This window comes from Phyllopteryx taeniolatus, chromosome 20, assembly GCF_024500385.1.
Source record: "Phyllopteryx taeniolatus isolate TA_2022b chromosome 20, UOR_Ptae_1.2, whole genome shotgun sequence".
NCBI lineage: Eukaryota > Metazoa > Chordata > Actinopteri > Syngnathiformes > Syngnathidae > Phyllopteryx > Phyllopteryx taeniolatus.
The window spans coordinates 370,015-392,262 of record NC_084521.1 but is presented as its reverse complement, the minus strand read 5'-3'; the positions used below and the strand labels follow the sequence as shown (position 1 = coordinate 392,262).

At 44.8% G+C, this 22,248-nt stretch overlaps 1 protein-coding gene across 6 annotated transcripts in view; it reads left to right on the top strand.

Moving 5' to 3' along the window:
* Nucleotides 1-22,248, top strand: part of LOC133469905 (nebulin-like) — a 38,452-nt gene that overhangs the window by 4,660 nt on the left and 11,544 nt on the right. For all 6 annotated transcript variants that reach the window (XR_009785811.1, XM_061757516.1, XM_061757515.1 and 3 more), the window contains exons 6-43: nucleotides 1,638-1,739; nucleotides 2,591-2,701; nucleotides 2,805-2,909; nucleotides 3,176-3,286; nucleotides 3,364-3,474; nucleotides 3,554-3,667; nucleotides 4,587-4,697; nucleotides 5,258-5,368; nucleotides 6,284-6,394; nucleotides 6,470-6,580; nucleotides 7,565-7,675; nucleotides 7,743-7,853; nucleotides 8,004-8,114; nucleotides 8,974-9,081; nucleotides 9,683-9,793; nucleotides 9,871-9,981; nucleotides 10,674-10,784; nucleotides 11,229-11,339; nucleotides 11,422-11,529; nucleotides 12,210-12,320; nucleotides 12,679-12,789; nucleotides 13,046-13,153; nucleotides 13,229-13,336; nucleotides 14,124-14,234; nucleotides 14,333-14,443; nucleotides 14,525-14,635; nucleotides 15,741-15,851; nucleotides 15,922-16,032; nucleotides 16,156-16,266; nucleotides 16,397-16,504; nucleotides 17,451-17,561; nucleotides 17,626-17,736; nucleotides 17,876-17,986; nucleotides 19,976-20,086; nucleotides 20,651-20,761; nucleotides 21,247-21,357; nucleotides 21,831-21,938; nucleotides 22,021-22,131. Coding sequence is in view for 5 of the 6 variants with exons in the window: in XM_061757516.1 (XP_061613500.1) it covers nucleotides 1,638-1,739; nucleotides 2,591-2,701; nucleotides 2,805-2,909; nucleotides 3,176-3,286; nucleotides 3,364-3,474; nucleotides 3,554-3,667; nucleotides 4,587-4,697; nucleotides 5,258-5,368; nucleotides 6,284-6,394; nucleotides 6,470-6,580; nucleotides 7,565-7,675; nucleotides 7,743-7,853; nucleotides 8,004-8,114; nucleotides 8,974-9,081; nucleotides 9,683-9,793; nucleotides 9,871-9,981; nucleotides 10,674-10,784; nucleotides 11,229-11,339; nucleotides 11,422-11,529; nucleotides 12,210-12,320; nucleotides 12,679-12,789; nucleotides 13,046-13,153; nucleotides 13,229-13,336; nucleotides 14,124-14,234; nucleotides 14,333-14,443; nucleotides 14,525-14,635; nucleotides 15,741-15,851; nucleotides 15,922-16,032; nucleotides 16,156-16,266; nucleotides 16,397-16,504; nucleotides 17,451-17,561; nucleotides 17,626-17,736; nucleotides 17,876-17,986; nucleotides 19,976-20,086; nucleotides 20,651-20,761; nucleotides 21,247-21,357; nucleotides 21,831-21,938; nucleotides 22,021-22,131 (4,188 nt within the window). In the remaining variant the exon portion in view is untranslated. The remainder of the gene's footprint in view (nucleotides 1-1,637; nucleotides 1,740-2,590; nucleotides 2,702-2,804; nucleotides 2,910-3,175; nucleotides 3,287-3,363; nucleotides 3,475-3,553; nucleotides 3,668-4,586; nucleotides 4,698-5,257; nucleotides 5,369-6,283; nucleotides 6,395-6,469; nucleotides 6,581-7,564; nucleotides 7,676-7,742; nucleotides 7,854-8,003; nucleotides 8,115-8,973; nucleotides 9,082-9,682; nucleotides 9,794-9,870; nucleotides 9,982-10,673; nucleotides 10,785-11,228; nucleotides 11,340-11,421; nucleotides 11,530-12,209; nucleotides 12,321-12,678; nucleotides 12,790-13,045; nucleotides 13,154-13,228; nucleotides 13,337-14,123; nucleotides 14,235-14,332; nucleotides 14,444-14,524; nucleotides 14,636-15,740; nucleotides 15,852-15,921; nucleotides 16,033-16,155; nucleotides 16,267-16,396; nucleotides 16,505-17,450; nucleotides 17,562-17,625; nucleotides 17,737-17,875; nucleotides 17,987-19,975; nucleotides 20,087-20,650; nucleotides 20,762-21,246; nucleotides 21,358-21,830; nucleotides 21,939-22,020; nucleotides 22,132-22,248) is intronic.

Here is a 22,248-nt window from a genome sequence, read left to right as displayed (position 1 = left end):
TGAGTCTCCTCCCCTCCACCATGTTGTCTCCACGCTTGAGCGGCTGCAGCGGACAACCTCATTGGTCCAAAGCAGCTGATGTGCTCAAAGTACGGCCCACGGGCAGCATGGGGCACCGCTCTGGTCTTTAATCCGGCCCGCTGAAAAATAAAAGAAAATACAAATGTTGTCAATTTTTTTTAAACCTCTTGATCATTTTATTGCTATTATGAAATTGTTTAAAAAAAAAAAAAAATTATTCATTCATGTCATTCAGATTTCGTTACTTGATTAATTGTAAGTGCTTCAATGTATTGGGAAAACTATTTTACATATAAAGGTAAAATTGGTTCATTATAATTCAACTTACTATGAATAAAATAAAAATGGACGAACTATTTTATTATTCAAATTTCCTAATTAAGATTTTACATCCAGTTAACTTTTTTTTTTTACCTTATCTACGAATAACATTTATTTTATTAAATTAAATTAATCATAACTAATACAGTAGAAATGACAATGGATTATTTTACTTTTAAAATAAACAATTGTGCTTTGAATACAAACATATTAGGAAATATGACTGATTGAAAATGTTTTAATTGTTTTGCTTTTATTAATTTTTAAATAGGATAATTTCATATAACTAAATTAATGATAAATAATAAAAATGAGAATGGGTTACTTTATTATTAAAATAAACAGTTATACATAAAATGCAAAAATATTGGGGGGAAAATGACCAGGATTTTAAAAAAAAATTATACCTAAATTAACTATAATAACACATTTTTTTTAAATTCGGCCAGGATTGTTATTTCATTACTACATTAACTATTTACCTATTATACATCCACTGTTTTGGCCTGATCTAAAAATTATCATATGTACGTTTTAAAGATTAAATTTATCAGTCAAACGTTTGTCGTGGACTAAACAGCCATGAAAATTCAAACGACAGATGTGACGCATTCTGTTGACGGTCCTGAACGGAACCCGTTAAAAAGCGGGTGGCCAGCGTTGCCGTTGGCAACCGTCCCTCAAAAGGTCCCGCGCCAGCCATTCGCGTCGATTGAACGCGGCCAAGAGAAGAATCGGCATCACGCTGCCAAACGAGACGTGGGAGGGCGACGGACGCAATCTTCTTGCCCGCCTGTTCCAAGCTGCCGTCCTCCCGAGCGCCACCGTGACTCATAGAGCGCTTTCTAAATTTAACGTTCGCTTCAGACGTTCGACCCCAAGTTGTCAACTTCCTGGCTAATGCCGCATACACCAATCAGCGAGCTCCCTGTTGCCATGGAGACGTTCAGCTTTGCAAAGCTTGGCTACCAAAAAGAAAAAGAAAAAAAATCCACACACACACAGGAGTCCTGAATATTACAAAGATGATGATGGTGATGATGATGAGTCCTATATACAATGGGGGGGTGACAGGGGCGGAACTACGTGGTGGCCAAGGGTGACTGAAAGTTGGCCAACCCGCTGGCGGCCACGGTCGCCCCTCTGGTGACCCCCTCCCCTTTTGTTTTTCAAGGGGGAAATACTTTGGTTTTGGAGGGACATCAACCAAAGCTTGGCCACCCCACGCAAAATTTTCTGGCTGCAGCACCAGTGGAGGACATCATGCGCTTTCTTTCTTTCAAACATATTTGCAGGTGAAGTACAAAGAAGACTTTGAGAAGATGAAGGGTCAGAGTCTCTTCGTCCCTGCAGCAGAACTCGTTCACGCCAAGAACATCAGCGCCGTCGTGTCTGAGGTGGGAACACTTGCACTTTGGAACCGCCGAGGTGCAAGTACGTCGCATATCGTCGCTGTTGGGCAGAAACCCCGTACGTCCAAATACGGTCAATTTGATCTTTTTTCACAGATCCGGACTATGGGTCTGTTTAAGGCAATATTAACTAAAGTGGGGGGAAAAAACAGCTTGAGAACAAATTGATTAACGTTGAAAATGTCTGGGAAATGTTGTGAAACTCTTGTCTCGTTCCGCGGAAGCTGAAATATTTGTTGTCTGTATTGATAGTCCAGATGTTTTTTTTAGACAATTACGAGTGAAAATAGTGAGATGATTTTCGCCATGCACATGAACCGAGAAGAACTGCTTCGAGACGTTTTGCCGAATGCGGAAGTAGGTTGCGCATTAGGATTAGCTTTTTTTATTATTATTTTTTTTTTAGCATATTAAATTAGCGGTTGAACATGATTTTGGGGTGGTGTTGTATTGATGTTAGTGTGCAACGGGATACGATAGCAATCAAAGGTATACAATACCAACTTAAACCATGTGAGTGTTCGGGAACTCGAGCAAGATAGCGTTTTTGTGATTTCCTGAAAAGTTTTCATTTTGGAAGTGGGGGGATTCCGCCCGACAGCGAACGAGCGAATGTGGACGAGTCATGAGGAAGTCCAAGCAAGTCCCAAGTTAAATGTGTCAAAAATTAAGCAAGTCGAGTCCTAACTTAGGTCCTTCGTCAAGTAGGACAGTCTACCTCAGACAAAACAAGTCAAGTCATGTGACTCCAGTCCTCAACGTCCGCTTTAAAGACTGAAGACCACCAGGGAGCGTCCTCCTCATGCCGTTGTCTTCTCCTTCTTCTTCTGGTTCAGTCCCAGTACAAGCAGGAGGGCAGGAAGGAGGCGTCGTCGTCCCTCTACTCCCTGCTTCCGGACACGCCGCAGATACAACGAGCCAAAGAAGTGACCCAGCTGCAGAGCGAGGTAGTCACCCCGCAACCGCAAACAAAACCAGAACCGTGTCGGCGGACGTCAAGTGAACGCTGCAGACACGGCGTCACAATTGTTTTTGTTTTTTTTCCTTCAGATTAAATACAAAGAAAACATGAAGACGTCGTCCTCACTCTACTCGCTCATGTCAGAGACCAGAAACACTCACTTTGTCAAAGAATTGACTGACATACTCAGTCAGGTAATACTTGGTGATTGATGGATGGAGATGATTGATCAATAGATGATGGATGGATGAATTAATGATTCAAGATGTCATAGATGATGGATAAATAGCTGACTAATGGATGGCTACTGATTGACACTTACGAGCTGGATGTACACAAATCTATGAATAGATGATTGATGTAAGATTTGATGAAAATAAGGCATGTAAGAGTTGATGATTGTTGATGATAGATGAATCGATGAAGACGAAGGTGTCCCTCCCCTCTGTGTACTGCTCAGAACAAGTACAAGGAGGAGGTGAAGAATTTACTGAGCAGCACTTTGTATTCTCGGCTTCCCGAGACCAGCGAGACGCATCTGGCCAAGAGCGTCCACGAGTTTCAGAGTGAAGTATGAGCGGTTCCTCCCATCGACGTCAACCTTCACCCCGTGAGTTCTTCACGTCTTCTCTGGTCCGTGACTCGCAGAAAAAGTACAAGGAAGAAGGGAAGAGGAAGGCGTCCGTCTCCCTCTACTCCCAACTGGCCGACACGCCCGAGATCCAACACGCGCTGGAGATGTCCCAGCTGCAGAGCGACGTACTTCACCCGCATAAGCGCTAACGGCACAGAAATCGGCAGCATGTGTGTCGTCTTCTCACCTTCTCGCCTCCCGCAGGTGAATTATCGACCAAAGGTGCTGGTCAAAGGAGCTCTGTCTTCTCTCTACTCTCAGCTCACCGCCACCAAAGAGATCCAGTTCGCCAGGGAGATGACCAAGCTGCACAGCCAGGTAGCACCAACTGCTACCAACCGCAACTCCAGTCTGAACTAGTTCCAGTTCCAGTTTTAGTTTCAGTCTGAGCTCCAGTTGTAGTTCTAGTCCTAGTTCTAGTTACAGTTTCAGTTTGTTTCAGTTGGGTTCCGAACTGAACGGAAGGAAATCGCCAGAATAGTGTGAAATGCTCGCAATGTTGGGGGCCGATGCCCGACAAGAATATAAGAACTTTGCGAATAGTAAACGCCCCATCCCTAAAAATGTTTAGATTTGACTATAATTACAGTAGTTTCTATAGTAATATAGTATTATATAGTGTCATCCATCCATCCATTTTCTGAGCCGCTTCTTCTCACTAGGGTCGCGGGCGTGCTGGAACCTATCCCAGCTGTCATCGGGCAGGAGGCGGGGTACACCCTGAACTGGTTGCCAGCCAATCGCAGGGCACATAGAAACAAACAACCATTCGCACTCACAGTCATGCCTAAGGGCAATTTAGAGTCACCAATTAATGCATGTTTTTGGGATGTGGAGGAAACCGGAGTGCCCGGAGAAAACCCGGGGAGAACATGCAAACTCCACACAGGGGGGGACGGGGATTGAACCCCGCACCTCAGAACTGTGAGGCTGACGCTCTAACCAGTCGGCCACCGTGCCCCCGAGATGAATTGTGAAAAAGACGTCTTTCACCACTGTGGCCGACACGCCCGAGAACCACCGTGCCGCCATATAGTGTCATATATTTCATTATTTTCATTATTGCCTGTACTAGCGGCTGTCAATAGATTTCTATCCGTTGTTCGTTTTGCCACGCCAACTCTGATCCGTCTTAATTTGATTCGACTTTAATGACCTGGGAGTACAAAGGCCAGGTGAGCCAGAACTGTTCTCCTGTCGCTACAAAATCTAGCCCAGTGTCTTCGTCCTCCACCAGCTCAAGTACCAGGAGGACGGCAGGAAGAGCCTGAGTCAGACGTCCTACTCTCAGCTTCCGCGAACCATGCAGACGGAATTTGCAAAGAATATCGCTGAGCTGCAGAGTGAGGTAAGACCTATGCCGCACCCAACGCTCCTCACGCCAAACTTTCTTCTTCTTTCCGTTTGGGCTTAACCCCGTTCAGATGTGAAATGGCCCTCTCCCATCCGTCTCCTGCCCCAATTCCAGCTATCTGCCAATCTTCCCTCACCTCATCCATAACTCTTCTTCTTTGCCTCCTAACTAGCGGCTCCATTTCGAGCGTTCTTCGACTGATACGTCCCTGACCGTCCGAACCGTCTCAATTTGGCCTCGCTATCTTTGTCTCCAAACCTTCCAGTGTGCGCTCACCCTCTGAGCTAATTTCTGATCCTGAACAACACCGCAACACTTCCCAAGAGAATCTGAGCATTTGCAACTCTGTTTCTATCTGCTGCTCATTGCTACTGTCTCCAAACCCTCACAACATGGCCGCTTGCACGAATGTTTGATAAACCTTTCCTTTCACATTAGCCTCCATCCACTCGCTGGACCCTGCCTTTACGCTCTTCTTCATCTTTGTTGCACACTCCCCGACCGTCCTGACTTCCATAAACCCCGCCACAAGTTAAAAGTCTTCTCACCACCAGCGCCGCTACAAAGAAGTGGGCAGGAAGGGCGGCAACTCGTCCCTGTACTCGCTTCTCCCGCAGACGTTGGACACGCTCCATGCCAAAGATGCCCGCGAGCTTGCCAGCCAGGTAAAAATAAATATACATCCGTCCCTTTTCTGAGCCGCTTCTCCTCACTAGGGTCGCGTGCGTGCTGGAGCCAATCCCAGCTATCATCGGGCCAGGAGGCGGGGTACACCCTGAACTGGTTGCCAGCCATTCGCAGGGCACATACAAACAAACAACCATTCGCACTCACATGCACACCTTAGGGCAATTTAGAGTCTCCAATTAATGCATGTTTTTGGGATGTGGGAGGAAACTGGAGAGCCCGGAGAAAACCCACGCAGGCACGGGGAGAACATGCAAACTCCACACACTGTGAGGCTGACGCTCTAACCAGTCGCCCACCATGCCGCCTAAAAATAAATAAATAAATAAATATAGTAAAAAAAAGACTTGATTTAATGAGAGATCAGAATCACCTTTATTGGCCAAGGATGTTAAAATACAAGAAATGTGTCTCCAGTAGTTGGAGTCACTCAAGTTTGCTTGCAAAACAACAACAACACTATAACAAATATGATCCATGTAGGACATACAATGAACCCCCGCTCTGCACGGGAGATCGAGACTGAGCCCTGCCGCGATTAGCGAAAATCCAGACTCAAAAAGTTTTGTAATTGCCTACAGATGCCACAAGATGGGAGCAAAACACTTTTTGCCTACTAGAAAAGGCCATGGACTGACTAAATGAAGCTCCTACTCCCACTTCTTTGGTAAAATGATGTCAGAAAATTCACCGCATACCTAAATGTTGTCACTAAGCAATATAAAGGCCCCAATAGTGCGGTAATACTGGTCAATAATACAACTGTGCAAATGATGCAGAGCGACTGGCTGTGGAGTCAGCTGTTCAAGAATTTAAAGGCAAGGGGAAAGAAGCTGTAGGAATGTCTGTCGTTTTTGGCAGTAAGTATTCTAAATCTTCTCCGCATTCTGCAGGTGAAGTACAAAGAGGATGGCAGAAAGGAGATGAGCATCATCTTGTACTCGCTGATGCCCGAAACCATCCATACGCAACACGCCAAAGAAGTCTCGGACCTGCAGAGTCAGGTAGTCACACATCACGCACGACGCCGGAGGTGAGCGTGACGTGCACGTACAGTACACGCTGGCGCTGGTCCACAGGTCAAGTACAAAGAAGGTGTTCAGCACAAGAACCAGAGCACTTTGTACCATCACATGGCTGAAACTACCGACACCAGACTGGCCAAAGAAGTCTCACAGGTGCAGAGCCAGGTACAGTCCTGCAATACACTTAAGACAAGTCCACCCACACTGGCCTCATTCACTAATAAATGCATCGAAACGTTCCGCGCGTCGGATTCATGAGGGGTGCGCACCCGCGTGTGCGTGGGAATCAGAACCAGAAGGTGACTAGGTTTAAAGTTGTGAGAATGGCCCCAACATTTACAAGAACACATTTCACAATGGAAGAAATGAAGATTATCGTGTCAGGTGTTTGCAAAGAGAACGACACTTTTTCGAAGCGTTTCGTCTGGTGTGGGAACGTGCAGTACCCGGGCCACTATCACAGAGGCTGCCGGCGCCGTTGCAGCTGAGGGCCGCACTGTGGTGCAGAAGAAAGAAAAAGTGTTTTGATCTCAGGGCGGATTCAGGGAAAAGGATCAACCGAGCCTCCTCGGACCACCTGATCTCAGTCCACAGGATGAGCGACTGGCTGCCGTAATCGGAAACTTTGCCATCTCGGCGGGCATTCGGGAACGGAGTGAGCTTACGGGCAATTATTTATTTCTTCCTATTAGGAGTTTTTAATATCTTGCAATGAGCGAGTGAATGTGAGTGTTTATAAGGAAAAAATGATCTCAAAACAAGTAACGACATTTTGTCCTTAAAATAAGTGGCAAAACCTGCCAATAGAACTAGTATGATTGGATTTAATAAGATTCTCCAAATAAGATATTCTATCTTAAAACAAGTCTTTTTGTCATGTTGAAAATTTTGGAAAAAAGTCAAAGCTGTCTTAAAATAACTACAGTAAGATGTTTTCACGAGAAATGAGCTAAGGCGCGAGGTAAAATTTGGCATGTTTGCAGTGCACATGCTCATATTTTGTATAGGATTTATGCGCAACCAACTTCATTATTGTGGTCTGAAAAAGTTGTAAATTTGTTCACAGAGTAAGAATAATTTCCAGTTCAACTTTTTCGCCACAACACTTGTGAGCGTGGTGACGCTGTGGGGACATTTTGTTCCCTGCAGGTGAAGTACAAGCAAGAAGGCAAGAAGGCGGTGAACAAGTGTCTCTACTCCACTCTGCCCGACACTTTGGACACACAACACGCCAAAGACGCCACGCGTTTGCTTAGCGAGGTGTGTGCACGGACATCAGCTTTGCATAGTGTACGTCGCATGTCTGAAACGTGCGTGTGTGGATCAGAATAAGTACAGAGAGGGCGGCAGGAAGGAGATGTCCCACAGCCTTTTCTCCACTCTGAGCGACACGTCAGAAATGCTGCTGGCCAAAGAGTTGCAGGACATCCTGAGCGAGGTGATACATTTTTGTGAACGCTATCGTTAGAGCTTGTTACATTACAACACTTCCCATAAATTGACATTCCATCGGTTTATGTTACAGTAAAGTGTTGTAGATGAGATGATAGTAGTAATATTTCTCGAGGGTTTCTTTTGTTTGTGACAGAGGAAGTACAAGGAGAGCGGCAGGAAGCAGCTCTCTCGGTGTCTCTACTCCCGATTGGCCGACACGGCGGAGACTCAATTTGCTAAAAGCGTTTGCGACCTGCAGAGTGAGGTGCGACGATTCCAAAAGTTCTTCAAGACTTTTGTACATGATTTACTTTTAAAGATTACTAATGGATTGCATCATTTTTAGATTTGAGATGTCGAATTATTTTTCTCAGGTCTCCTATAAGTAGTTGCTTTACATGCAGTTGTTGTTTTTTTTTGTTCATAATACCGGGTGTCAACAAAGTCTCTTAACAATTAAAACAATATATACATATATACCTTGATTTAGGAGTGCCCCAACTTACAAGTTTTTCAAATGTATGCTTTGTGTTGTGAGTGATAATCTGAATTACGCATGTGTGTGAGATATGCTGCCGATCGAGTGAAGTAAAACAAAAAAAAGGGAGCAAATTCGGTACTGCGATGCCCTGGCATGTGGGCAAGGAGAACCGCAATCGCTGAAGCACTTTCAGTCATTTATTGAACGGGACAAACTGACAAATACAAAGTGAAAACACTCACAAGGAGCTGCTTTCGGTCACAACTCAAAACCAGACGATCACACAAAGACAAATGGGCCAAGATCCTCACTAGGCCACGCCCCTTAAAGACGCACAAACAACAGTACAGTTGTTGTTGTGCCTTTTCGCTTGTCCCAAGGTACACTAATTACACGTCATAAAACTATTTTTTTTTTCATTTACATTCTCTTTATTATGTTTCCAGTACATTTTTCATCATTAAAACAAAAAAAATTTTGGGGGGGGGGGGGGCTGGAACAGATGAATGTCATTTCAATTCAATTCAGTGGTGAAAACTGATTTGAATTGAACTCAGTCAAGGTATCACTGTGACTGATTAGAGACTACATGGACACCTCATGTGTATGATGATGACGATGATGATAGGATTTGCGCTGGCAGGTGAAATACAAGCAGGCTCAGAAGGACGTGTCCGAGTCACTTTACTCCAGCCTGCCCGCCACGCTGGACACGCTGCACGCCAAAGAGGCGTCCACGTTGCAGAGTGAGGTAAAGTCAACCTTCGCCATCTCATCCATCGCAGGCGGCCCGAGGCACAAGCCAACTAAGCGCCGGCTTAGGGCCCACGGCCACTAGGGGTCCCACAAGAGCAGTGAACGTGTCCGTCCACTGCAGGGAAACCCATGTGAATGGATGGTGGTCGAATATTGTTACGTTTGTTGCGGCCATCTAGTTGTTTAAAACATTTCGTCTAAAGCTTTTGCACATTTTTACCTATTTTAAGACCTACTTTTTAAAGTTTTTTTGTTTTTTCAACCATTTTTGTCACCTTGTTTCAGGTTCCTTGCTTCATATCCAAGTGATTTTATTTGTTGTTGCACTTTGTTTATTCTTGCAGTTGCAGTTTTTTTAGGCCTACGTGATCTTCAGTATCTTACCTTATGCTTTATCACTTGGTGAAGTTATGTAAATCAACCCCAGTCCACTGGCGAAGTCGTTTTTGTTTAATTTATCATGCTCATTATAATCCCTCAAGGGGAAATCCAACAATGAATGATCAATAATCAATATTATCAGTCGCAACAGAGGGCCCCAAAATAAAAAATGTTTGCCGTCCCCAATCGATTGTGGTCAACATCCTCTCCTGCAGCTGAAATACGCGCAGGCTCACAAGCAAGAACTCAAGTCCACTTTGTTCCACCGGCTGCCCGAAACTCTTCAAACGGTCCACGCCAAAGATGTCTCAGAGCTTCTGAGCGAGGTGCACTTCTCTCACGGTGAATTTCTCTTGAGCTTCTCATTGGGTTACTACAAGACAAGTTGCTTTGGCTCATGCAGGTGAAGTACAAAGAGGACGGCAGGAAGGAGATGAGCGTCAACTTGTACTCGCTGATGCCACAAACGCTCCACATGCAACACGCCAAACAGATCTCAGACCTGCAGAGTCAGGTACTCGCGCCACACCTTTGAAACCCTAATCGCATCCATTCACATCTTACTTTGAAAACATTACCTTCTTTGAAACCCTCAGATTTGCCTTGAAACCTTATTTTGGAACCCAAGAGTTAATCTGGGACGCTTTGGTTGAAATTGCTACAGATATGAATTAGGCTATGTTCACACTGCAAGTCAATTTGACAAATGTCACAATTATTCGACAAAACAGACAGACGTCACAAAACGGCAATGGCGGACGAAGGAGCAGAAAAAAGTCAGTGCAGAAAAGAAGATGATTTACAACTGATAAATATTGGCTTCGGTTTCACAAAATCCTTGAAATTGCCACAAATGCGTCATGACGAGACGGGGGCCGCATTTCCGTCAACACGCCGCCTCGCACATGCCCTGCAGTGTGAACATAGCCTTACTGTGGTACCGCGTGTGTCCGTGTGCACGAGCGTGTGTGTGTGTGTGCGTGCGCGCGTGTGTGTTGTTGATAAAGAAACTCAAACTAAAATGCTGACAACTTTAGATGTTTTGCATTTTTTCCTCTCAGGACCTTTACTCTGAAATTTCCTGAACTGGATCAGAACTGCAGTTGCTATGGTGACCAAACTGTGAAGCTGCAAGTGAGGGTGATTCAGTATTTGTGTGTTGTTGGAGCTGACAAGTGTGTGTCTGTGTGTGTGCGCACGTTGCAGGTGAAGTACAAAGAAGGTGTGCAGCAGAAGCTGCAGAGCAGTTTGTACCATCGGCTCCCAGAAACCTGGGACACTCAGCTGGCCAAGCGCATGTCACAGCTGCAGAGCGAGGTGGCACCGGCGCACTCAACATGCAAAACCACATTTGACATTTAGAAAGATCACACAAATCGAAGCCAGTTTTGATGTCTTTTGGCTTGACAAAAAACTTGGACACGACTTTGTCTTGGGAGTGATAACTTGCAATGACGTCTTATACTGTACATACCGTATGTATGAATGTTCCAGATTGTCCCTAATTGGTCCCATTTGGCCGCTAAATTTTGACACTGCGAGTAAATTTTTCATCGACTCGCCAACGGCCACCCTTCGTAGGGGACCGTGGGCCGAGCCCTGCCGCGAATAACAAAAATCTGTAAGTAAATGAGGCCGCTCACCCCGAAAACAGGTTTATCATTGCCTACAGATACCACAAGATGACAGTAAAGCCCTATTTATTTACACAAATGAAACCTGTATCTCAAGGTAAAGCGTAGCATCTCGTCAATGTCGCAGAGCAAGTACAAGTCGGCGGGTGAGAAGGAGCTTCACAGCTCTCTGTACTCTGCCCTCCCCGTCACCATGGAGACGCAGCACGCCAGGGACGCCGCCGAGCTGCTCAGCGAGGTAACTTCCTGTCTGCTGCCCCACGTTGACCGCAATGAGCACAAGCGCAGAGCAGCAACGTAGCGTTGTTGTCGTTTGCCAGGTCAAGTACAAGGAGAGTGGCAAGAAGATGCCCACCTGCCTCTTCTCCAGCTTACCTGACACCTCACAAACCATCTTCAGCAGAGACATGACGCACATGCAGAGCGAGGTGCTTTCAAACACACCAATGAAAATCCACTCGGTTAATGTCAACCTATCGTGAGAAACTCCATTCACCAGCTAATGTGAATTAGCATAGATGTTGCAGTAATTGTAAACCTGAGAAGCGGCTCAGAAAATGGATGGATGGAATTTTCTCCTTTTGTTGAATTTGCCTTTTCCTGTTGTCAGTGTGAAAGGAGTTCCATTTTATGCTTCTTTTACAAAGGGTCCGTCTTTATCACTCAAGCTGTCTTTACCATTAACGCCACTGGTGAGAGCCTCATGATGATGTTGCAATTCACCAGGGGTGATCTGTGAGCTTAAGTCCCAAGATAAGGCATGCAAGTCATGCAAGAAGCACCGTTATGCAAGAGGTGTTTTCTATGGACCGCCACCATTTGCTCCATCAATAAGGATTGCCTTTATTATGAATGCCTAAAATTGAAAATCATCCATAACCTTTTGGTAATAGGACTTTAAGTGTGGCTGTTGCAGCATGGGAGACATCTACACATAGAAAACCAAGGTAGCATTAAAAACATTTGAAATTATTATTAGTTTTTTGTCTTTCCCGTTTTTAATCAAATTATATGAAAATGACCCATATATCAACAAAGCACAATTGTATTCATATTGATGGTCTTGATTCAAGCATAAAGTCGTGAAAGAGCTCCTGTTGTCCTTCAGATCAAGTACAAAGAGGACGCGAAGAGAAGCCTATCGCAGAGTTTCTACTCTCAGTTGGCACAAACAGCCGAGACTCAGTTTGCTAAAAGTGTCGCAGAGGTGCAGAGTGAGGTCAGCTCTGTTCCACGGGTTACTACATTTGTTACAGAATGTGTCATATTTGTTGCATTTGTTAATACATCTGCTATGTTTGTTACAAAATCAGTCAATCAATAATTATTTACATAGGACATTTGTTTTTCTACATTTATTACACGTTACTAAATTTGTTACACGTGATACTGCATGTTAAATATGTTACTAAGTGTGTTACCTGTGTTTCATGTGACATTTATTACGTGTTAAATGTTACTAAATTAGTTTACACGTTACTGCATGTGTTGCACTTGTTACTACATTTCTCACGTGTGTTACTTCATCCTTTCCATGTGTGAGTGTGCAGTGTGACGTATAGTTGTCGTCCCTGCAGGTTAAGTACAAGGCGGGCGCCCAGAAGGAGATGTCGTCCTCTCTGTTCTCCAGCCTGCATCAGACGCTCCAAACTGAGCGGGCCAAGGAGCTCACGGAGCTCCAGAGTCAGGTGATCCCATGCCGGCATGAATGCTGCTGTTCTTCATCATCCTCCTACTCCCCATCCTCCTCCTCTGCTGTCAAACTGAATTTAACTTAATGGTCCTTGAACCAGTGGACCTGTGGTCCTCTCTGTCCAGAATTTGGACATAGTTGTCGTTAAAGGAATATAGATGAACTTCTGACTTTGGACATTTGTGTAGTTCAATTATGTCAAAATGTCTAATATGATTTTTTTCTTCTTTGTCTTTGTTTGATCCATGCAGGTGAAATCCAAGGAGGCCAACAAGGATACGTCCTCGTCCCTCTTTCACCTCCTCCCGGAGACGCCAGAGACGCAGTTTGCCAAGCACGTGTCGGAGATCCAGAGCGAGGTCATCCACCGTCCATGTTCTTTTACATCTTCACACGGCCATTCTTCGTTTCCATGACCTTTGCTCACTTCGCAGGCCAACTACAAGAGAGACAAAGAGGACATGTCCACCTCCTTGTACTCATTGATGCCACAAACGCCCGACATTCAGTTTGCTAAAGACATGGCCGACAAGCACAGCCAGGTGATTACCGTGTGAGACAGAACCAGAGGTGGGAGTCTAAGTCAAGTTGAGTCTCATGAATACCAAGTCATTTCTTCCACAACTAAGGTTTGTCCTAGTGGAGTTCAGGCAAAAATCAGGTGGAGCCAAGTGCAAGGAAGCAGGCAAAAAAGTTCAATTGAATGTAAAAAAAATCACGTTATGAAAAGGCAAATGAAAGAAAACAAGTGCAGGATCTAAAAACTATAACACAATCAAAAACAATGATAAAAGTAGCAATGAAACATGGGGAACAGACTGACCACCACAGACGTAGGACAATGACCTGAGAACGAGTGAACAGAAATCAGGAACAAGGCACGACCGGCCAGAGAGAGCTGATTGGTTGACACAAGGGGAGCAGGACTGATGAGAATTGGTGGAGACAAAGACATGATGACCAGACAACAAAGACCCAAACAAGAGAGGGAAACAAAATTCCAGATCACATGAAACAAAACTAAATCTTTTAAAAACAATGCAAAAACCCAGACCATGAGTTTCTTTCATTAGTTTTAGCGAACTAAGTCCCAAGTCTTAAACTTGGCGATTTTAATTTGACTCGAGTCAAATCACGGACTCGAGTCCCCCCACTGCTGCACAGAACCATGAGATGGGTTGTGATGAACCCACTTGGACCTGCAGAGGAGACACCAGGGAGGTCAAATCCTTCCGCAGATGTCATGGAGGGTTAAAATATCAGCCAATAGGAAGCCAGGCTGATAAGAGGCCTCATCTGTGTGCGTGCGTGCATGTGCGTGTGTTTTAGGCCAAGTACAAGCAGGAGGCCAAGCAGCAGGCTGCAGCGTCGTTGTATTCCAAACTGCCCGAAACCCTGGAGACCAAACACGCCAAAGAAGCCGGCGCACTGCAGAGTGAAGTCAGTCCTGCTTTTTTGTCTCTCTCCGGAATTCTCATCGCAATCACCCTTTACGTTTTTCCCTTCAAACAAGCGCTCCCATTCTTGTCCTTGTACAGAAAGAGTACAAAGCTGTGGGCAAGAAGCAGATGACGTTGTCTCTCTACTCTCAGCTTCCTGACACCTCAGAGACGCAGTTGGCCCGAGAGGTGGCGCTGATTCAGAGCGAGGTACCAACTTGTTTGTTTCGCAGGAATAATAATATTCATTGCATCCATTGTGTGACTGGAGTGAGCTTCTTGATTGTTCAGAACAAATACAAAGAAAGCGGCAAGAGATTGCAGAGCATCAGCTTCTACTCACAGCTCCCAGAGACCAATGACACCCAGTTTGCCAAAAGTGTGTCAGAGATCCAAAGTGAGGTACTGTATACCTTCTAATCTACACAACAGTAGTATCCGCGGATACTGAGGATCTGACATTACAGAACCTTGTGATGTTCATCTAAAAGAGCGCTGTCAAATTTGTTTTCATTACGCTGCACATCGTACTTATGTTTGCCTTTTTAGCACCAGTGAGGAAAACTACATACACTTTATTTCCAAAACTATTCACTCAGATGCCTTTAGTCGCATAGGAATTTAAGTGACATCCATTCTTAATATGATGTCAATGCACCCTGCAGCTATAACAGCTTTTACTCTTCTGGGAAGGCTTTCTGCAAGGTTTAGGAGTATGTTTTTAGGAATTGTTGAACATTGTTCCAGAATTGTTTTGGGGCCATACCCAAACATACCCTCAAAGTTAGGAGCATGGAATTGTCCAAAATTTCTTTATATTCTGAAACATTCCTTTCACTGGAACTAAAGGGCCAATGTTTTGGTCAATTCCATACTCCTGTCTTTGTGGGAACAGGTCTTCCATTTCCAACATGACTGTGCACTAATGCACAAAACAAGGTCCATAAAGACAAAAGCTACTTCCTAATCATTCTACACTGGGGCTCTTCTGTGTGAGTTAAATCTTTACCCAAAACCGTCCGGCACCACTTACAGTTGTCCACTGAAAAACTTCAAAAGCTTCTTTTAGAGGAGCATTCAGACACAGCCCATCGCGCCACTCTGCGTGAACTGCAAGTGAATTCATAAATGGTAACAAAATATTATCTTTTTACAACCATATTTTTGCAATGTCTCACAGGATGGAATCTGTTGGCTTGGCGCATCCTCTCCTGGCTGGCTCGCCAAATTATGTTGTAGATAAACAGATGGCCCAATAAGACAAAGGACACAGACTGTTGCGAGTAGTGATCTGCTTTCTTTACTGAACACGAAGACTTCATACAGAAATGTTTGTGCTCAGTGCAGCTATTTTACAGATACCGGTACCGATTTTAGCAAGAATCGTGGAAGTCGACACACATGATTTGCTTTTGCGGGCCAAATAAAATGGTGTGGTGCTTCAGTTCATACAACCATAAGGGCCGGATCTTGCCCACGGGCCTTAACTTTGACTTGTGTGTTCCAGAACAAGTACAAGGAGGCGGGCCGGAGACAAGCATCCGACAGTCTGTACTCCAAGCTGCCCGACACTCTGGAGACTCGGCATGGTAAAGACGTAACACAGCTGCAGAGTCAGGTCAGAGCCCAGTCAGTGAGTACCAGCAACCCAGTCCAGAACTTCAAGTTCTTCTGCCGTCTCGGTTTAGGTGGCCTACAAGAAGGAGCACAAGCAGGAGGCCAGCAGGACACTTTACCACCAGATGCCTCAAACCACACATACAGTGTCGGCCAAACAGCTCACAGACTTGTACAGTCAGGTGAGCAGTGCGTGCACACACACACGCACGCACGCACGCACGCACGCACGCACGCACACACGCACACACACACACAAACACACACACACGTAATTAAACTTGTACTTTGCGTGTGTGCCGTAGGTGAAGTACAAAGAAGATGGGAAGAAAGAGATGAGTAAGAACTTGTACTCACTCCTTGCTGAGACCTCAGAGACGCACTTTGCCAAACAGATGTCCAAATTACAGAGCCAGGTGAGGACCCTGAATGCACCACAAACCGACATGGCAGCTATAGCCACAATTGCGATGTGTTTGTGGCGCACATTCTGATTGGACTATCCCGTTCAATGTTCTCACAATCAGCTTGACGATGTGTTTACAGAGCAAGTACCAGAAGGACAAAGAAGATCTGTCTAACTCTCTGTTCTCCGTGCTGCCCGAAACTCTGGACACTCGCTTTGTGAAGGACATGGCGGACACTCACAGCCAGGTCAGAAACGTGTCACCTTTACTTGACCAACTATCAGATGGACTTCCATGAAGATGCCAAGATGAAAACAAGAAGTTACCATTTTATTTGTCAGACGCTTGTGCTTTTTAGGCTGAATTTAGGGACTAAATGGGGTCAGAAAAATAAATACTCAAGTACATCCTACACAATTTGGCACTCTTTTCTACACTCTCGCATTTGTTTAGTATGCAGTTAGTTGCCAGCATCACCCCCTGACATCTGGATTTTGGCCTGTTTTACTGCTGCTTCTCCCACCCACTGAGCCAAGATCCCAAAATCTCAATGATACAAGATCTGAACCTCGGTTGACCTTCCATCTCTCTATTTACAATCTGCGGAGGTTGAAGAAAGTAACGAGCCTATTTTGACAAAGTAAGGAGTAGAAAGTACATATGTTTTCAAATGTTGGGCGTAAAAGTAAAAAGTCGTCATAAAAATCCATAAGTAAAGTACAGTGTCACCTGAAAAATCTTGAGTACAGTCACAAAATATTTGTATTTGGTTACTTCCCACCACTGGTTTGTATTCAGTGTGTGACACACTCAGATAAATTTGCAACACTATTCTATTCTGGCCGCTTTATCAGTGCAGCAGGATACCTCGTCTCACTTGTATGCCGCTAAATGATGTCAGGGTGCGTCATGTGACCCTCGCGCACCGTGTTTGTACACAAACACATTTTTGGGGCTTGTAAAGCTCCCCTTTCCTTCATGACATGTTTGTTTTGACTAGTACTAATGTCATTTGCCTTTTATATATTGTAAGAAAACGGGGGAAAAAAATCAGTTTTCTGGGAAAAAAATTAGAAATTTTTAGTTTAATGCCATATTGCCCAGCCTCAATTCCTCAAGTCCTTTGATTATGATTGCATGTGTGTGTGTGTGTGTGTGTGTGTGTGCGTGCGTGTGTGCACGTGCGCTCGTAGGTAAAGTACAAAGCGGCAGGAAAGGAGGCGGCCAGCAATGCTCTGTACCATCAGCTGCCAGAGACGGCCGAGACACTTCGTGCGAAAGAACTTTCTGAGCTGCTGAGTCAAGTAATGGACACACGTGGAACACTGTGTGTGTGTGTTTTCAATGACATTGAGTTCACTCCGGTAGAACAAGTACAAGCAGAGCGGCAGGGAAGTGATGGCATCCAGCCTGTACGCTCAGCTGCCGCAGACGGCCGAGACGCAGCTCGCCGCTAGGATGTCGGAGCTGCTTAGCAAGGTGAGTGCGCGTGTGGCAGAAGTGGGAGCGAGTCACGTATGTGCAAGTCAGAAGTGTCAACGCCTAAAACTTCGGCGTACAATGAGGCGCTCTAAAGCGGCCACGCCGAACTGAAAAACAAACGGTGCTGTTCTTGCAGTTTAAGTACAAGGAGGAGAGCATCAAGAGCCTCTGTCACAGCGCCTACAGTCGGCTGGTCGACACCGCCGAGACAGGACTGGCCAAGACGCTCTCCCAGCTGCACAGCGAGGTAAGGGAGTCTACGGTGAAGCCGCTCCCGCATATTCACGGTTCGGCTTTCGCTAATTCATCCATTCACATTTTTGGGGTGGAACCTATCCTTCGTTATTCGGTGAAAACTCTCAAAGCAATAACACTTTTGCTTTGACACCATCTCGTTGTCATGAACGGAACAGAGGATAGGACCCAAAAATGCACGACTCCAAAACAAATGGACAGTTTCCAAAAAGAGAGGTTTAATATACGGGCATACGTCGGTACACAGGCAGGCAATCCAAGAAAGGCAACAGTATCCAAAAACATGAGGCAAAAAGGCGAGGTCGGTAATCGGAACAGGGTCAAATCTTACTGTGAGTCTGTGACATGGAAACAAGGAATGCTGGAACGCGACGACAAGGTACAACGAACTGGCAACGCGAGGGAATGAGACACGAGGTTAAATACAAGGGGTAATTAGGGTGAACGAGGCACAGGTGGTGAAGATGCTCACATGAGCAGGTGTGTGTGAAACAGGGGGGAAGACAAAACCCGGAACACACACCCATGGCACTCGTGGCATCTTGGTGTCATGGAACTATTATTGAATTGGGTTGAGAAATTTTGTGATGACAAAAATAGCGCTTTGCCGCTCTCTTGTGGAAATTTGCTGTCAAGGAATTGCGTTGAAATGAGTTTAAGAATTTTGCTTTGACAAACATAGTGCTTTGGTGCCATCTTCAGAATCAGAATTATCTTTATTTTCCAAGTATGTCCAAAAAACACACAAGAAATTTGTCTCCGGTAATTGGAGCCGCTCTAGTACGACAACAGACACTTTTGAGACATAAAGACATTGAGAAAAACAGTCACTGAGCAATAAAGGGTTGCTAGTTATCTGGTAATGCCGGTACATTATTATTATTATTTTATTTATTTATTTTTTGACAATTATGCAAAAAGTTGCAGAGTCCTCTAGCACTTAGAGCAGTTCGAATGACTAATATTGCAGTAGTCCGGTGCAATGACCATTGTGCAAAGAGCGCCGAGACTTCAAGTGAGTAGTACGATAGTCTGGGACAATGTTGATTGTGCAAATGTTGCAGATACTCCTGAGTCAGTGTGCAAATGAAGCAGATGCTACTCTGGCATGAGTGGCCAGTATTGGTCAACAACAGATATGCAAATAGTGCAGCATGGTGAGACTACTACAGTGAGTGCACGAGTAATATATAATTGGCCCGACAGAAATGTGACAACAAACTCAAGACAAAAAGACAAAAAATTGCCAGCATGTTGCAATGGAATTGTAGGTTAGGTGTTTAAGAAGTTGATTGCAAGAGGGAAGAAGCTGTTGGAATGTCTGCGAGTTCTAGTTTGCATTGATCGGTAGCTCCTACCTGAGGGAAGGAGCTGGAAGAGCTGGTGACCGGGATGTGGAGGGTCCACTTCCTGTCGATATGCAGACTCGTCAAAAAAGAGTTTGTGGTTGAGTTTAGCTTTGTTAAAGTCCCCGAGAATAATGAGGGGTGAGTCCGGGTGTTTTTTTTCAAATTTCGTTGACTTGTTCGGCGAGCATTAGCAGTGCGGCATTCGTGTTAGCTTGAGGCGGAATATAGACGCTGGCGAGAATGAATGATGCGAACTCACGCGGCGAGTAGAATGGCTTACAGTTCAAGAACAGCGACTCCCAAAAAAAAGCTGAATCTTGTGACATCTTAGTGTCAAGAGACTGTTGAAGTGAGTTTTGGACTTTCGTTTAGATGAAAATAGTGCTTTGGTGCCCTCCTGTGGCATCTTGGTGTCAATAACCTATATTAAACTGAGTTGAGGAGTTTCATTTTGACAAAAATAGTGCATCTTGTGGCATTTATGGGCAATTCTAAACCTTTTTAGCATGGGTTTACTTGTACTTGTAGATTTCTCTATTTCCGGTAGGGGTCAGTCCCTTTTCCCCTGGGTTCAGTGAACATCTAAAGATGATGTCTGTTAGCAACATGCTAAATGCTAATCTCTTCTGCAGACCAAGTACAAGGAAGCCGGCAGGAAAGAGGCGGCTAGCAGCCTCTACCACCGCCTGCCCGAGACCGTGCAGACGCTGCACGCCAGGGCGGTCACGCGGCTGCAGAGTCAGGTGCGAGCGACTCGTACACAAACACTTCGATCAGGCCTGTCAAACTTGGTTTTCGTTACGGGCCGCATCGTAGTTGCGGTTGCCCTCCAGGGGCCGTTTATAACGATGAAAGCATCGAGGTATCGCTAGGGGTACGTCCTAAAAATCACAATTTGCTATGTACCTTGGTTTTAACTTTACGGTTCAGTTCACTCTCTCTAAAGTCAGGGAACAAAACACATAACGAGCTGCTTACTTTTTGTGCAAACAGGCAGATTTAGTGGCATTTAAAATTAAAAAGTTTCATCTTTTCTTTTTGGGAAAGTGCAACATCAACAGTTTGCCTTCTTTTTAGAAACTCAACAATGGAAGCAAGTGCAAAAGTAACAGTTTGGGAATTATTATGTGACAGAAATACTAACGAAAGCATTTAGATGTGTCACAATTCAGATGATGGGCAATATACAACAAATAAAGATGAGATAATACAAAGTAAAGTTGAGCGTCACACACAAGAGACGTGACTGGACACAACTCAATGACGGCAAGATGACCTTTACGAACAAAAATGTGCGACCTCACCAGGTCCAATACAAGATGGAAGCTTTGAGGGCTCAGGGCACCAGTCTGTACTCGAAGCTGGCCCAAACCATCCAGATCCAGTTTGCCAAAGCCGTCATGGAGATTCAGAGTCAGGTGACCGCACGCAAACACATGCAACCGCCCAGGCACGCACAGACACAAACGACTACATGAACACACAAACGCATGCAACTGCCCAGACACACAACTACGCACTCACAGATCCACAAACACACACACAGGTGTGCGCGCAACCACTTACCATACATGTACACAAACACTCAATAGCCCTTGAACACAACTGCGCACAAACACACACAATCATGCACGCAAACACAACTTCCTTCACAACACAAATACAAAAACACAAACACAAATCTACATTGAAGAATGCACACACAACCCTACAAACCACACACAACTACACACGCCAAAACACACACACACACATACACACAAAACCACGGACACACACTAATACATACACACGAGTTGATCATGTGAAAGTGTTCTAGTATTATGCACGAGTGCACTCCAAAGAAGATGAAGCATTCAAACACACAATGTGATGTTCTGATGCACATGTGTGCGTGAGCTAGAATAAATACAAGGCAAGAAGTCGAGAGGAGAGCGGCAGCAGCGTCTTTCACAAGATGGCCGACACCAATCAGACAGAGTTCGTCAAGCGCTTGAGGGACGTTCAGAGTCAGGTGAGCTGTCGATGATGTCATCGGCCAATCAAATGCTACCCAAAGTTGGCTTACATTTGGTCCTCCTCAAATACTTTGTTTGTGTGATTGTATGTATGTATTGTCTGTGGTTTTATTTGTGTATTGGTGTATGTGTGTGTGTTTATCTATGTGGTTGTATGTGTTTATTTATGAGTATTTCTGAATGTGAGTGTGTGTTTGTTTTTATCAGTGTGGTTGTGTGGTAGTGTTTGTATTTTGTTATTTGTCTAGTGAGGATAAGCGGTAAAGAAAATGGATGGATGGATGTTTGTGTTGTGAGGGAAGTGTGTTTTTGTGCGTGGTTTTGTGTTTGTGTCTGTGTGTGTGGTTATGTTTAAGGGTATGTGTGTGGTTTTGTTAAGTGTTGGGGTGTGTTTATATTATTTATTTGGTTGTGCGCGTTTGTGCGGCTGTGTACTTAAGTTTGCTCATATTTGCGTGTGTATTTTAAGAGAAAGTACCAGAAGGACAAAGCCGAACTGTCCGTGTCGTTGTTCTCTTTGCTGCCCGAGACTCCGGACACACGCTTCGTGAAGAACGTGACGGACATGTTGAGCCAGGTGACGTCCGACCATGTGTGTTTGTGTGTCGCTTTAGCGCAGCAACAATGTTGATGTTGTGTTGTTGTTGTTGTGTTGTCAGAGTAAGTACAAGGAAAGCAGTAAGAAGGAGCTGGTCAAGAGTTTGTACTCACTGCTGCCTCATACCAAAGACACACAGCACGCCAAACAACAGAGTCACCTACACAGCCAGGTACAGCTAATGCGCTGCTTGCAGCCTTTAAGCAACGGCTTGAGCACAAACGTTGCAGCAACGTTTAGACAGACAATATAGCAGTACTCACATATTTTCTTTATTCTCTGTGTAGAA